A 15,050-nucleotide genomic window follows, 5' to 3' on the forward strand; every position below is an offset into this window, starting at 1 on the left:
CATCTTTACTATTATTTATAGCCACCATACCTCTTTGCTCAAACCTTGGTTTTCTTCACTGAGCAAGTTTCTTCTTTTCCCAGGTGGAAGGAATTCTGGGGAATGCACGCTTATCCTAACAGAGGGAGACTCAGCCAAGACCCTGGCCGTATCTGGACTAGGGGTTGTTGGCAGAGACCGTTACGGTGTGTTCCCCCTCCGTGGCAAGATGCTCAACGTGCGGGAGGCAACCCACAAACAGGTTCTGTAGTGATGGTCAGCGGGACCATGGAGATTCTTTTTAATTTAGTTTGTGGATTTAGTCCATGTGTAGTTTGTCATAACCGTTTCTCACTTCAACTTTTACCATCTCTCAGATCATGGAGAACAAAGAAATAAACAGCATCATCAAGATCGTTGGCCTACAGTACAAAAAAGACTACGAAGATGTGGATTCCTTAAAGAGCCTGCGTTACGGAAAGATCATGATCATGACAGATCAGGTATTGTCAAACGCGACAGTGTTCGACCCCTTGTACAGCAGTAAATCTGCTTTGTCAATTTGCATTTTGCTTGTAATTGGAGGGAAGGTAGGTGGTATGGAGGGAGGAGAGGGTATGTAAGTGGCCTCTTTAATGGCCACAATAGTTCCCATGTTCATGTGGGGTCAGCTGGGAGAAGCTTAGTCCAAGTCTTTCACGAATTGGTTGGCCAGGCCTGACGTTCAAAGAAGGCTGGAATTTGGCCCTGGTGCTCATGATGCTCATGATAGCTCGCCTACTCTTCCTGAAGAGAAGCAACTAATGCTGGCAGATGAGATGCCCATTTTGACGTCCATTCAATGGATGGCACACACGTTAATGAATTTCCCTGCCGATGAAACACCGGGGTGACGGTTTATAGCTGGGCCGATATTTGAACCCAGGCTGTATTGCTCAGAGGTAAGTGTGCGCCCCTCTCGTCTCGGCCACCATCCTGCTAGCCCTAGGGTGAAGGAAAAATATTTTCTGAAATTAACAAACAACTGTAAGGGAAAAGTGTTTCTGCCTTCAAAGCTACATTCTAGAGTGAAATGCACATGGACTGGGGTTATTATGTCCTGCACTTATTCCCTGTCCAATCCATCAACCTGCAGGATCAAGATGGGTCTCACATAAAGGGTCTCATCATTAACTTCATCCACCACAACTGGCCGTCTTTGCTGCACCATTACTTCCTGGAGGAGTTCATTACACCTATTGTGAAGGTATTGACTGCAACCATTGTGTTTATGATCAGTGAAATGCCCAAGCTGGCGGGGGAGAGATGCGAGGAGGGGGGATTGAGAACAGTTATTTTACTTTGTACTTAAAACAAATCTGATTAAGTGTTTGTTCCCACAAAATTATTTTTATTTGTTCTAAGCTCGCACAGTAATGGAATGGCATGTCTCTCAACCAAGTTGTCTTTCTAACAGGTGTCTAAAAACAAACAGGAGCTGTCATTTTACAGCCTCCCCGAATTTAATGAATGGAAAAACCAGATAGAAAACATCAAAGGCTGGAAAGTAAAGTACTACAAAGGTTTGTTTGCAAGAAGGTGATTGCGTCGGAGAGCACAGTTCATTTTGGCATTACACGAGGTTGCTGTACAACTATTGCTCGACATGTTGTCCATGCAGGTTTGGGAACGAGCACGTCCAAGGAGGCGAAGGAGTATTTTTCCGATATGAGGCGGCACCGCATAAAGTTCAAATACTCTGGGCCCCAGGATGATGCTGCGATTACCCTTGTAAGTATTGTTGCCATGTAAAGGGTACTTTTCTTCATGGTTCAATCGGAACATTTGATGACAAGTACAATATAATCTGCTTGCCATTGAGCTGATTTCTTTGTTGGATAATGCAAGTGAAAGCTGAATCTTTGGTGTTTATTTCATTCCCTCAAGCACTTCACCCACTCCCCACACCTGCACCACTCTCTGCATAGCAAACAGGCTGTTACTTTAAAGCGCCCCTTTGCTATATGAGGTGCTCTATCAGCCCACGTTCTGTGCACACAGGCCTTTAGCAAGAAGAAGGTGGACGACCGTAAAGAGTGGTTGACACATTTTATGAACGACCGAAGGGAGCGGCGACTCGATGGTCTCACTGAGGTAGACATGGAAGGGTGAAGGGAAAAGCAGTATCTTTGATTTTTTTTTTTTAACTCGTGGCAGTGATTTACCGTAGTTCATGTCACGGAAATCAAGATGCTGTACCGTATAATGAAAGAATTGTTCCTGTTCCGGAAGTAGTTATTTCACCTCTTCCTGCACATTTGAAGGCCCAGGTTTGAATGTAGTTTCCTTCTTTGATTTGTACATTGTTTTTATTTATGTATGCTTCTTGTCATCCCCCACCCACGCGTCACCTCCACATACATTTTACTCTTCAGTAAAATATACTTCCTGCGTTTAATACTTTCCCTTTTACTTTTCCAGCAATACCTGTATGGAAGCCAAACGACACATTTGACGTACAACGATTTTATCAACAAGGAACTGATTCTCTTCTCAAATTCGGACAACGAGAGATCCATCCCCTCTCTCGTAGATGGTATGACATGTTCCAATGATTCATTCAAAAAAAACACCCAATTATTGCCAATGCAACTTGCCTGTGAAAGGCGTGTTCTTGAGCCTGTTGCTTAAATTGTTGTTGCTTGATTTTGGTGAAGAATCAGGTTAATAGGAACCTCCTGGGTTTGGATGCTATTTTATTCTTGTGCACTTGTGGTATTTGAAATGGTCATGATTGTTGCATAGTTCATTGAAAGCACTTGGTTTGTGTTTTTCTTTTTACTCCTCGTGTTTGTTTCATGCCTTCATTTTATCATGTAGTGTCGTACCTACACAAAATAACCTTGTGAATCTTCCTTTGTGCAACAAAAAAATAATTTCCTATCGGTCAAGCCATGTGATGTTTCTTTCCCGCTGATTATTTTAGGCCATCACAGACAAATCAAGTTAGATTGCTTAGGTTGTTTTTGGTTTTTTTAACTACTTTTTTGTTCATGGGGGAGTTTGCTTGTGCCTGTATCACATGATGGGCAATTACATTAGGAGACTGCTTTTTACATCAGTGAAGCCAGGTGTTGGCTTAATTAATGGTTCAGGTGACTGGCTTAAGATCTTAGGGGCTTGAGTTTTAGCCCTGGTCGTGCTGTTGCATAACTAAACAGGTGGGTGATTCAGCCTGTCATCCTTTGAGGTCGGCAAAATGAGTACCGGCTTGCTGCGGTAACGAGCCATTTGAGAGTACTGCATTGGAGTGGCGACCTGTCCAGGATTGTATTCCTTAGCCCAATGAAACTGCCTCGGCAGCTTTTATGCTCCTCATGGGATGAAAGGAATGGTTATTGGTTTTGATCAATAAACAATACAAATTGTGGGAATTTAATCATGTGATCCCAACGATGAACATCATGAGCTAAGTTCCTTGATGGGAACAAGAAACAGGCCAATTGTTTTTTATTTATTGTTGCTGGCAGGCCTGAAGCCAGGCCAAAGAAAGGTCTTGTTCACCTGCTTCAAAAGGAAAGACAAACGTGAAGTCAAGGTGGTGCAACTTGCTGGTTCTGTGGCCGAGATGTCTGCCTATCACCATGGCGAGGTACACGTACAATGGACTTTGCATGCTTCTAACGCTGAGATCCCAATACGTCACAGGAAGGTTGCCGAGACCTTCCATGAGTTGCGAGGGATGTACTCGTATGAGCTTGATCACTTTAAATCCCACTGTTTCTCTCCACTTGCAGCAATCCCTCATGATGACTATAATCAACTTGGCTCAAAACTTTGTTGGAAGCAACAACATAAATGTCCTTCAGCCCATCGGGCAGTTTGGTACAAGGCTGCATGGAGGAAAGGATGCGGCGAGTCCCCGATACATCTTTACCCTCCCCAGGTCTGTGCCAGAGGACTGCGTGAGTTATTTTCTGATGTATGGTGTTCATGGGTGGAGATGCATTTTGAAAGCCCTTTGGTTTTTTTCATTTGTTGTCTGCTCCATCTCTCGACAGTTCTGTGACGAGGATGATTTTCCCAACGGTGGACGACAATCTCCTACGGTTTATGCGGGACGACAACCAGACCGTGGAGCCAGAGTGGTACTGTCCTATTCTGCCAACCGTGCTGGTAAACGGTGCGGATGGTATTGGCACTGGCTGGGCCTCCAAGATCCCAAACTACAATCCACGCGAGATCGTTAACAACCTTTGCCGATTGCTAGATGGGCAAACTCCACTGCCTATGGTATGATTATCTCATGGAGGGGATTTTCTTATCATATTCTGAAGCCTCGAGTACTTTCATAAGCTAATAAATATGCATAGAGCACAAGTTCATTTTATTGTTTGTTTTGTCGTTGCAGCTTCCTTGGTACAAGAATTTTAAAGGAACGATTGATGTGGTTGGCCAAAACCAGTACCTCATTAACGGAGAGGTGTCCATTTTGGATGATGAGACCATTGAGATCACAGAGCTTCCCGTGCGGACATGGACACAGGTTAGTAATACATTTAATTTTCTATAAACAAGTCAGGAGACGAAGATGGTTCACGAGCGAGCGATATTCAATGACAAAGGACGGACTATAACCGAAACAGGCCCGGACAGGCCATGCCCGGAAATGTCAAAACGAAGGTTACTGACCTTGAAATGAGATAGAAAATAATGTATAATCAGTTATGAGGTTAGTTAGCTACACAATACCGAAAATTCGGTTTGATTCTGACAACTTTGAAACTTTGACCTTTGTGACCTTCAAAAGTCTAAGATTCTGAAATTTGTTGGAAAACTTGTATTTCATGATGTATGTGATAATATAAGATCATGTACGACATTTCACCCTATCAGGAAGCGAACAATGTAATAAAACCATCAAAAATCGACTTTTCTAAATTTCGTGACCTTGTGACCTTGACGCGAAAATGAAAAATCGAGCTCCGTGGGGCTTAGACACATGACATTGGCCTAACCAAATACCGAAACCCCTGTCAGATTCCACCAACTCCCTCGGAGAAGATGTAGCTTGAACCCGATTACCCCCTAAAAAGACATCTTTTTCGTGCTTCGCTCCGCCCACAATGGGCGCAATACCCCCACTCTACGCAGGGCACAACTAGATCATGATATCAACCTCCCACCCAAGTTTCATCAAGATCGGCTGATATCATCGGGTAGTTATGCTGCGGACAGACAGACACACACACAGACAGACGCACACACATGACGAATATAGTGGTCACTGTTTGATAACTCGTGAACCAATAATGCAAAGTAAATGAATACAAATAATTGTACGTGTCGCTTTGACCAGTGAGCTCTTCGAGTGCATTGTTTACAAAAGGATCTTCTCATTGCTTCTTTGTTAGCCTGGTGTTGGCTTCGCGGTTAGGGTGCCGGCTTGGGATCCTAGGATCCTGGGTTCGAATCCCGATCGATCGCTGAATTAACGCCAGGGGGGTTGACTCTGCCTGTCATCCTTCCGAGGTCGGCAAATTGAGTACCAGCTTGCTGGGATGAATGATCACGGTGTGTACCCCGATTTAGAATAGGTACACCGTATCCCTGCGCATCGTAAGAGGCGACCAAGGGTTGGCATCAGGAAGGGCATCCGGCCATAAAACATTGCCTCAAACAGGGAACCATGATTGTCATGGGGCCCGCAAGGCTAACCCCCGCTCTAGCGGGGAAAAATGGCCTTAAAACGATCATTCATTCATTCATTCTTCTCAATGCTTCTTTGTTCCCTTGGTTTATTTTTGTTTACAGGCTCATTGAAGAGCACGGTTGAACTGACTTTTAGACAAACGTAAAGGGAATGAACGAACAGTAAAAGAGGAGGGTAGGAAACGTTAAAACTGGCGAATAAAATAGTTGAGTTGGGAAAGGTTGCCGTGGGAAATAAAGCTCGTAGGTCAGAATTGGGATGACATGAGGTGGTGGTTCACTGCTTGCTTTGAAGCCCTGGAGGCAGAATAGCCTCTGGAAGGAAGATGGTTCCTTAGATGGGAGAAGTGAGGAATAAGAGTTGTCGGAGGCCGTAGGTGTTTATCCATCTGTTTCTTTCATTGAGTATTTATAAATCGATACTTTTATTATGCTTTTCACAAGTGAAATCTAAAAAAACTTTCCAAAGATTTAATATCAGAAAATGATGTAAAGGCAACTAGTAAAAAGATCGGATTTTAGGATGGATTAAAATAAGAAAGCAAATTCTCCAGATGAGCAGTATATTGGAAAAATGCTCGATTGCCAAAAGTTTTCATCGTGCGAGGAACCACTGGTAGGTGGCATTTATTGGTTTCATGCTTAACATTCGCCGTTTCTGCATTGTCTGTTTGCTTCTGGCCTCCCACCCGTGCATAGCACGGGTACCTCACTAGTGCTATGGTATTTAGCAGATGGGCAATTCTGTAAATAGGTAAACCAGTGGGTCAAAATTTCAAAATAATCAAATTAATCAAAGTAAAACGTCATTTTAAAGGTAATGATATGAACTGTCAAAATATTTAGGTTATGAATATACTGGACCAAGTTCAAGGTCACAAGATCCTTACAAATCTAAGTATTTAATCTTGGCTAAATAATTACCACTGTGATGTCCCGATGAATTTCTTTATTTTCAAGAAAGAAAATAAGTTGAATTATGTCAGTAATCATAGTAGATGGAAGCCGTATAACTAAAGGTATTCATGATCACACATCAGAAAATGTCACTTTTTCTATTTTGATTTATTGCTAATTAATTTTATGACCACTTTGATCATGTATGCCGGACACAACAAAAAAAATAAAAACTTACTTTTTTCATCTTGTGAAAAGACAAAATACCCAATAAATGTGAGAATCTCAATGCACAGCAAGTTTTCGACCCTCGACATAAAGACAATGTACATGACAGTAATCTCAATTGACAACACAATGACAATTGGATTGAGACAATAATCTCGATGTACATTAGATTATTTTAATTAACTTTAAGAAAAAAAAATGGATGGTCGGATGTACACTTAATTATTATTATTATTTTTTTTGTACGTCCAACATCATACTTTCCTGTACGTCCAACACTGCATTTGTAATGAAATGGTTTCTGCCACATTAGGCCGAGAAAAATACATTTCCGGGTTCTGGTCAGGGCAGTAAAAGAGAGGCTGAGTAGGCTAGAGGATGATGTGGTTGAGCTTGAACGTGGTTGGATGTCAATGAAAGATAGTCTGTTGGGAGCCGTTGGTGAGGTATGTGGATTGTAGATGGACAAAAGGACCACCGAGGCACTCGGAAACATGGTGGTGGGATGATGGAGTTGCGAGGAGGATTGACGAGCAGAGGAAGAAGTTAAAGGAGTGGCAGAAGGCAAAGGGTACGGGAGCAGAAAAAGCAGAGCATGAAAGTTATAAGGCAGCCAAGAAGGCTGCAAAGAAAGAGGTAGCAAAGGCGCAGGAGTCATGCAGGAAAATGTTCGGAGAAAGCTTGGATTCGGAAGAGGGTCAGACAGCGATATTCAGGATTGCAAAGCAGATAGCGAGAGAGGTGTGATGTGATGGGGGTGAGTTGCTTGAAGGATGAAGTGGGACAAATCGTTGTGGACCCAGATGGAATTAAAGGAAGATGGAAAAGATATATGGAAATGCTGTTGAATACAGAGAATGAATGGGATGGCAACATAGAGCGTAACCCAGTTTTAGGACCGGCAGAGAAGATAACTGAGAAGGAAGTTGTGGAAGTGTTAAAAGCAATGAAGAGTAGAAAAGCGGGAGGGCCGATGGGAGTTGTGGGAGATATGTTGAAGGCAGCAGGAAGTTGGGGTGTGAAGAGAATGACAGAGATCTGTAATCTGGTGGTGAAAGAAGGCCGCATTCCAGTGGATTGGGAACTGAGTACCCTCGTCCCTCTATACAAGGGGAAAGGTGACCCTCTGGAGTGTGGTTCGTACCGAGCGATAAAGTTATTGGAGCATGGAATGAAGGTATTGGAAAGGGTGTTGGAGAGGAGAATAAGGAAGAAGGTGAAGATCGACGAAATGCAGTTTGGATTTATGCCAGGAAGAGGAACGACAGACGCGCTCTTTATTGTGAGGCAGTTGCAGGAGAAGTACATGGAGAAGAGGAAGAAGTTGTTTCTTGGGTTTGTTGATCTGGAGAAAGCATTCGATAGGGTTCCACGCGAAGTAGTGACATGGGCTTTGAGGAAGTTAGGAGTGGAGGAATGGTTGATCATAGTGATGGCAATGTAGGAGAGAGCGCACACAGCTGTAAGGACGAAGGACGGGAGCAGTGGTGAGTTTGAGGTGAAGGTGGGAGTGCATCAGGGGTTGGTACTAAGTCCACTACTATTTGTAGCTGTGATGGAGGTGCTGGCTTGGAACGTAAAGGAGGGTTCACCGTTGGAGTTGTTGTATGCAGATGATCTGGTGTTGATTGCGGAAAGTATGGATGGACTGAAGGAAAAGATGAACAAGTGGAAGGAATGTATGCTGACGAAAGGTCTGAAGGTGAATATAGGAAAGACGAAGGTGATGGCAAGTGGTAAAGCATGTGGTGAGGTGGAAAGAACTGGGAAGTGGCCATGTGCTGTGTGCGGGAAGGGTGTCGGACTGAACTCCATTCAATGTACAATGTGCGCTGAGTGGGTTCATCAAAAATGCAGTGGTCTGAGAGGGTCATTAACCAGTGTGGCAGCTACATTCAAATGTAAGGTGTGCACAGAGGGAGCTGCAGATGGAGGAAATGTTGAGTTGGATCTTGGAGACGGTGTGAAGCTGGAAGGTGTGAAAACATTTTGCTACCTCGGAGACATGCTGAATGGAGAAGGTGGATCAGACTCGGCAACGGTTGCAAGAGTGAGATGTGCATGGAAGAAGTTTCGGGAACTGAGTGGCGTGCTGATGAGGAGGGGAGTGTCGTTGAAGCTGAAGGGAAAGGTGTATGCTGCATGTGTGAGAAGTCTTATGATTTATGGGAGCGAGACATGGGTAATGAACGTAGAGCAGCAACGACCAGGCTTTGACTTGGCTATTCCAGAACCCTCCATTTCTTTCTTTTCAGCTATTCCTTGGTGGATTTACTGGTATGTTTAAGGTCATTGTCATTAAGGTATGCTGCATGTGTGAGAAGTCTTATGATTTATGGGAGCGAGACATGGGTAATGAACGCAGAGCAGCAACGAAGGTTGGAAAGGGTGGAAATGTGAATGGTTCGATGGATGTGCGGAGTATGTTGAGAGAGAGTAAGACAAACGATGAATTGCGAAAGATGATGGGAATAGAGCCTGTGATTGATGCTGTGAAGAGGAACAGGTTGAGATGGTTTGGTCATGTGTTGAGGAAGGATGAAAGTGACTGCTTGAGAAGAGTGATGGAAATGAATGTAGAAGGAAGTAGAGGACGGGGAAGACCGAGAAAGACTTGGCTAAAGATAGTGGAAGAAGAAATGCGGGCAAGGGGGTTAACAAGGAGCGATGCAGAAAATAGGGCAAAATGGAGAAGATTGTCATGGGGACCGCAAGGGTAACCCCCGCTCTAGCAGGGAAAATGGCTTTAAAATGCATGTTGTTTGTTGTTGTTCTGGTCAGCGCGCGCATCGATTTTGACCCTGCGCGTCAACGATTTTTTTTTTCAGATTTGGTATCGACGTTGGTGCACGGTTCTCCCCTACAAAACTGCGTTTAGTTTGTCCAAATCCAACCACCCGTTCCAAAGATATGAGTAGTTTTGTGTGCCGTGACGTCATGAATCCAATAGGGAAGTTGCATGTGACGGCATCGTCTTAGTCACGTGACCGCTTGGGTGGCAAAACATTGCTTCTGCCACCATATGTAATGGCGGCAATTTGAAACTCGTCTCACATATAAATTGCCCCCTACACGATGGTAAAGAGTTGTTTTGCTGTCGGATGTACAGCCCGATTTCATAAGGGATCGGGCTTGTTATTTTACCGTTTTCCGGACGACACAACGCAAAAACGGATTCATGGCTGCCTTGACTGCAGCTCTCAGGTGAGAATATGGCTCATGAGGTTGTTACCTTCGCTCGCGAAGCGAAAAGCAGGATTAGGCATTTGGTTACGTACATGTGGAGTGCGTATGGTGTACTTGTGGCATACGTGTGGAGTGTGTGTGGACTGTGGAGTGTGTGTGGCGTACTTGTGTGTCCACACGGGTCCACAGGCAGATGACACAGCCTCAGTTTCTCGCAATACCGCGAAAACGCCTCAACGGGCAAGCTACGTGCGTAAACTGACAGGTCCGTCTGATCAAACGACAGCTTTCCCACCATGCTGTTTATGCCGCCCAAGATGGCGGCCGGAACCGGTTGCCATGGACGACGCTCACACGATGCAAGGCCTCTATCGGCTGGATATTGTCATTTATTGAAACGAAGACGTTCTTTGTCAGGTTCGTGTGAAGCAACCAGAAGGCCTAGAGAGCTGCGGGTGGTCTCGTTAGTTAGGCCTCAATCCTATCTCGTTTGTCATGAAGTTGTAAGTGTCTGTGATAATCTGGTGGACTGGGAGAAGAGATTGTGGGAGACCATCGGCCTGTTAGACCACTTGCGCATGCGCAGTGTTGACGCCATCGACGCATTGGAATGTTTGACGGTACAGCGAGGCGATCTCGAGAACGAAATGGCAGCCTATAATATGCTTGAAGAACTTAATGATTTTCAGAATAAATACATTTTAAAATAACTTAAGCTTGTGTTCATTATTTACAAAACAAAAGGCCTACAAGTCCCATTGGCTGTCTTTAATTTCTCTCTGGACGGCGCCACGGCAGATGAGAAGGACCGCAAGGCATGAGGACACAAAAAAAAAACTCTACATGTGCAATCCATGCTTTTCAAAAAAAACCAAGAAAAAAAAAAAACTGCATCGCCGCATCATTTCTGGAACTTTGGTCTGACCAGAGACCAGCAATATCTTTTTTTTGGCCTTAGTGTGCCTTGAACACTTGTATTCATCACACCACTTTTCTGCATCAGCTTAATTGTATCTATATTCTTATTAATAGGAATTAGAACCCCAAAATAAGTTTTAAGTTTAATTAATACAGATCCTCATTTCAAAAGAATGCCGCTGAGGAAAATGGAGATTACATAATATGTTCTTGCATATCGGCAAGGGCATCAAGAGGAGGGGTCAGGGGGATCGCTGCCTTGGGGCCCGGGGTCCGTTGAGGGGCCCGAGCTTCTCACGTAATTTTTTTCTTTAACAGTACATTTAAACCCCTCATCGGCTCATCCTCATTTCCTCATCATTACATTAATTGTGCTCTTGAGAACTTTCAAAATTAGAAATTGTTTTCTACCCTTCCCCAGCCAGATACAGTCACGTGAAAAAGTAAGTACACCCCATGTAAAGTTTTCAACATATTTCAACATACAGCTAGTTGATCTTCATTTCAACAATATTGATAGATAAAGGTGGTATAATATAACAAATATCATGAAACATTTACATTTTATAGTCCTTTGTATAATTTAAATAAACATAAAAACAAATTTCGCATGTGGAAAAAGTAAGTACTTACTTATTCCAGACAAGATCAAGGTTTTGGAAGGGGAAAGATAAGAGATGGTGGTGGAGAGCTGTTTTAAAGACTTGCAGGGAGGAGGGTGATTGAAGAGTGTGGGAGTTTGTTCCAGAAGTGGGATAAAAGAGGAATGAAAGAGTGAAGGTGAGCAGGGAGTCTTCATTTTGGCAGTTTCACAAGAAGAGGGTTGCTGACAGATCTTGTGTGTCCTGAAGGAATATTTGGGGGACAGAGCACAGTCAGAGCAGGGGGAGCAAGGGACTTGTATTTCCTTGCATTAGCATCTAATTTTGTTTTGATAAATCTGGATTAGACAAGTTTTTGGAAATATATGAGGGGTTAATAATGCACTTCACACTGTTGCAAATGGTTGTGTGTTTCCAGAATTGTCTTGATCTTGCTTTAGAGTTTTTGTTCTTCATTTTCTTAGTCATTCTTTGATTTAACATTCGATATATATCTCTTGTTTTCTTCTGAAATGAACATGCAACTTCAGTCTGTTTTTCCTCATTGTTTAATTTTTAAATTGTGTTATGAATAACGTGGTCTTTTCATCCTTTATTTCTTTCTCTTTTACCCCTCTTTTTTTTTTCTTTGTTTTCTCCTTACTCTGTCTTTTCTCTCTTTCCACAGTCGTACAAGGAGAATGTGCTGGAGGTAATGCTGCAGGGCACTGAAAAGATGCCACCCCTCATCACAGACTACAAAGAATACCATACGGACGTCACTGTGAAGTTTGTAGTTAAAATGACTGCCGAGAAGCTGGCAGAGGCTGAGGCAGCTGGTCTGCACAAGGTCTTCAAGTTGCAGACGCCGCTCACCTGTAACTCCATGGTGTGCATGATCTCACATATTCATTTTCCTCCTCTTCACCTTCCTTTAAGTGACTTGTTCGGTTTGCTTGTGGCATGTTTTTATTTCCCTTTTGCTGTTCCTGAACCTGGAGGTGGTCGTTAACATTTTGAGAGCCTACACAGTTGGGACGTCTTGTGTTTGTAATGTGCATCACTCAGTATGTGTAGCTTAAAATGACATAGTTTGTATGCAAATGATGCTTCTGGTGTTTAGGCTCCTTGAAAAGCTGAAATACTGCTTACATACAGTGTTGAGATAACCGGCTGTTCCAGGTGCTCTTCGACCACATGGGATGCCTCAATAAATACGAGAGTGTGCAAGATGTGTTGCGGGAGTTTTACGATCTGAGGTTGAAGTACTATGGCCTACGAAAGGACTGGCTTATTGGTCTCCTGGGAGCTGAGGCCGCCAAGCTGAGCAACCAAGCGCGCTTCATCCTGGAAAAGATAGAAGGAAAGATCACCATCGGTACTTTTTGTGACCCCACTCATTCCCGCATGCACATTCAAATCCCCAAGTGGTCAAAAAGGGATTATTATTTCCCTGCCTTTCTCTTTGCTTTTCATTGGTTACATTGATTCTTTGGACTTTGTTGACATCACGTGTCTTGTGCAGAGAACAAGCCCAAGCGTGAGCTCATCAAGATGTTGTTGGACCGTGGGTACGATCCTGATCCACTCAAGGCATGGAAGGATTCCCAGAGCAAGGTGAGGGACCAATGTTAATGTCACAATGCCCTGGTGTTTCCTTGAACACCATGGAAATCTGAATTTCTCAATAAATAGGTAATAGTGGCTTACTTCTTGTTTAATTGTACCAATGCTTAATCTGTTGCAACACTGATTCTATTGAAATGTCAAATTCATCATCAGATGTATGGTATTAAAACTATATATGATACTGTCAAACAACAAGGATCAAGGATAGTCTGGACAGTTATAATGGATTAGGCCTCTTCACAATTTTGATTTCATGATGACCAGCCTGTCATGTGTTGACCGTACAATTCCAGTCCACGGATGGAGATGAGGTGGAGAACGAGGAAGGGAGTGCAGATGAAGACAACGAGGAAGCTAAAGCTCCATCGTCTGGGCCCGATTTCAACTACATCCTGGGCATGCCCCTGTGGTGCCTGACCAAAGAACGCATTGAGGATTTGATTAAACAGCGCGATGCCAAGGTGCGATCCACATGGCCATATGCATCTTGATTTGCACCTGCAGACTTTCTCAAGTGCTAACTTTGTGCCACACCTGCAGAACCAAGAGCTGAATGACACAAAGAAGAAGCCATCCGTTGGCATGTGGAAGGAGGATCTGGCTGCGTTGGTGCAGGAACTTGATGTAAGTTGTAATTTGCCTTGCAAAGCAGTCTTCATGAGGTATTAAATCAAAGTCTTTGAAAACACCTTCAGCAGCCTTCTTCATGGGCGAAACTCCTTCCATATTGCACGGAACTCCGTATTTTTGTAATGACCCATACGGAGGTTTTCGTATTTTCGTCATCAGAAAAACATGCCGCGATTTTTTGGAATTGATGTTCTATTCCAGTATGCTGATTTTATTTATTTATTATTAACCGTGTAGTTTCGTGCTGAAGTTAACCGGGTGCAACTCCATGTAAGTGCATTACAGTGATCAGATGTCCGCCAGGTAGGAGAATGTCACGCCAGGTAGGTGAATATGGAAATAGCGTCCATTGTTGGAGTATTGCATCGCCTTTTCCTCCTATGAACTTCACGGGAAATACAGAAGTGCCATCTTTACATCACATGAAGTAAAGACGGGATTCTGCTGAACATAAAACCCAATAAATAATGTCTGTTGGTCGCCATGAAGTTTGTGACCACATCGATACGAGACCAATAAATCTTAACAAGGAACTTTGATGCAGGAGGAGATGGTGAGAATTGTTAATTCCACCGGTCTCTTTTTAGAGAACATTGCCAATTTAAGGCCGAAAAAAATATATTGCTGGTCTCTGGTCAGACCAAAGTTCCAGAATTGATGCGGCGATGCGGTTTTTTTTTTCTGGTTTTTTTTTTTTTGAAAAGCATGGATTGCGCATATAAAGGTGTTTTTTGTGTCCTCATGTCTTGCGGTCCTCCTCATCTGCCGTGGCGCCATCCAGAGAGAAATTAAAGACAGCCAATGGGACTGGCAGGCCTTTTTTGTAATAATGAACACAAGCTTTAGTTATTTTAAAATGTATTTATTCTGAAAATCATTAAGTTCTTCAAGCATATTAGACTGCCATTTCGTTCTCAAGATCGCCTCGCCGTACCCTCAAACATTCCAATGCGTCGATCGCGTCAACACTGCGCATGCGCAAGTGGTCTAACAGGCGGAGGGTCTCCCACGATCTCTTCTCCCAGTCCACCAGATTATCACAGACACCTACAAATTCATGACAAACGAGATAGGATCCAGGCCTAACTAACGAGACCACCCGCAGCTCTCTCGGCCTTCTGATTGCTTCACACGAACCCGACAAAGAACATCTTCGTTTCAATAAATGACAATATCCAGCCGATTGGATTCATGACGTCACGGCACACAAAACTACTCATATCTTTGGAACGGCTGGTTGGATTTGAACAAACTAAACGAGTTGTCGAGCAGAACCGTGCGCGAACATCGATACCAATGGCGACCCTCACA

The 15,050-nt window shown here is 43.5% G+C and overlaps 1 protein-coding gene across 2 annotated transcripts in view; it reads left to right on the forward strand.

Annotated features, from left to right (window-relative positions):
- Positions 1-15,050, forward strand: part of LOC137413006 (DNA topoisomerase 2-alpha) — a 97,432-nt gene that overhangs the window by 59,393 nt on the left and 22,989 nt on the right. For both annotated transcript variants that reach the window (XR_010981593.2, XM_078781948.1), the window contains 16 exons: positions 84-241; positions 357-482; positions 1,115-1,225; positions 1,436-1,541; positions 1,640-1,749; positions 2,020-2,112; positions 2,440-2,554; positions 3,489-3,610; positions 3,756-3,904; positions 4,020-4,251; positions 4,370-4,504; positions 12,169-12,369; positions 12,663-12,858; positions 13,006-13,097; positions 13,403-13,570; positions 13,650-13,733. Coding sequence is in view for 1 of the 2 variants with exons in the window: in XM_078781948.1 (XP_078638074.1) it covers positions 84-241; positions 357-482; positions 1,115-1,225; positions 1,436-1,541; positions 1,640-1,749; positions 2,020-2,112; positions 2,440-2,554; positions 3,489-3,610; positions 3,756-3,904; positions 4,020-4,251; positions 4,370-4,504; positions 12,169-12,369; positions 12,663-12,858; positions 13,006-13,097; positions 13,403-13,570; positions 13,650-13,733 (2,198 nt within the window). In the remaining variant the exon portion in view is untranslated. The remainder of the gene's footprint in view (positions 1-83; positions 242-356; positions 483-1,114; positions 1,226-1,435; positions 1,542-1,639; positions 1,750-2,019; positions 2,113-2,439; positions 2,555-3,488; positions 3,611-3,755; positions 3,905-4,019; positions 4,252-4,369; positions 4,505-12,168; positions 12,370-12,662; positions 12,859-13,005; positions 13,098-13,402; positions 13,571-13,649; positions 13,734-15,050) is intronic.

This window comes from Myxine glutinosa, chromosome 7, assembly GCF_964187855.1.
Source record: "Myxine glutinosa chromosome 7, kmMyxGlut1.1, whole genome shotgun sequence".
NCBI lineage: Eukaryota > Metazoa > Chordata > Myxini > Myxiniformes > Myxinidae > Myxine > Myxine glutinosa.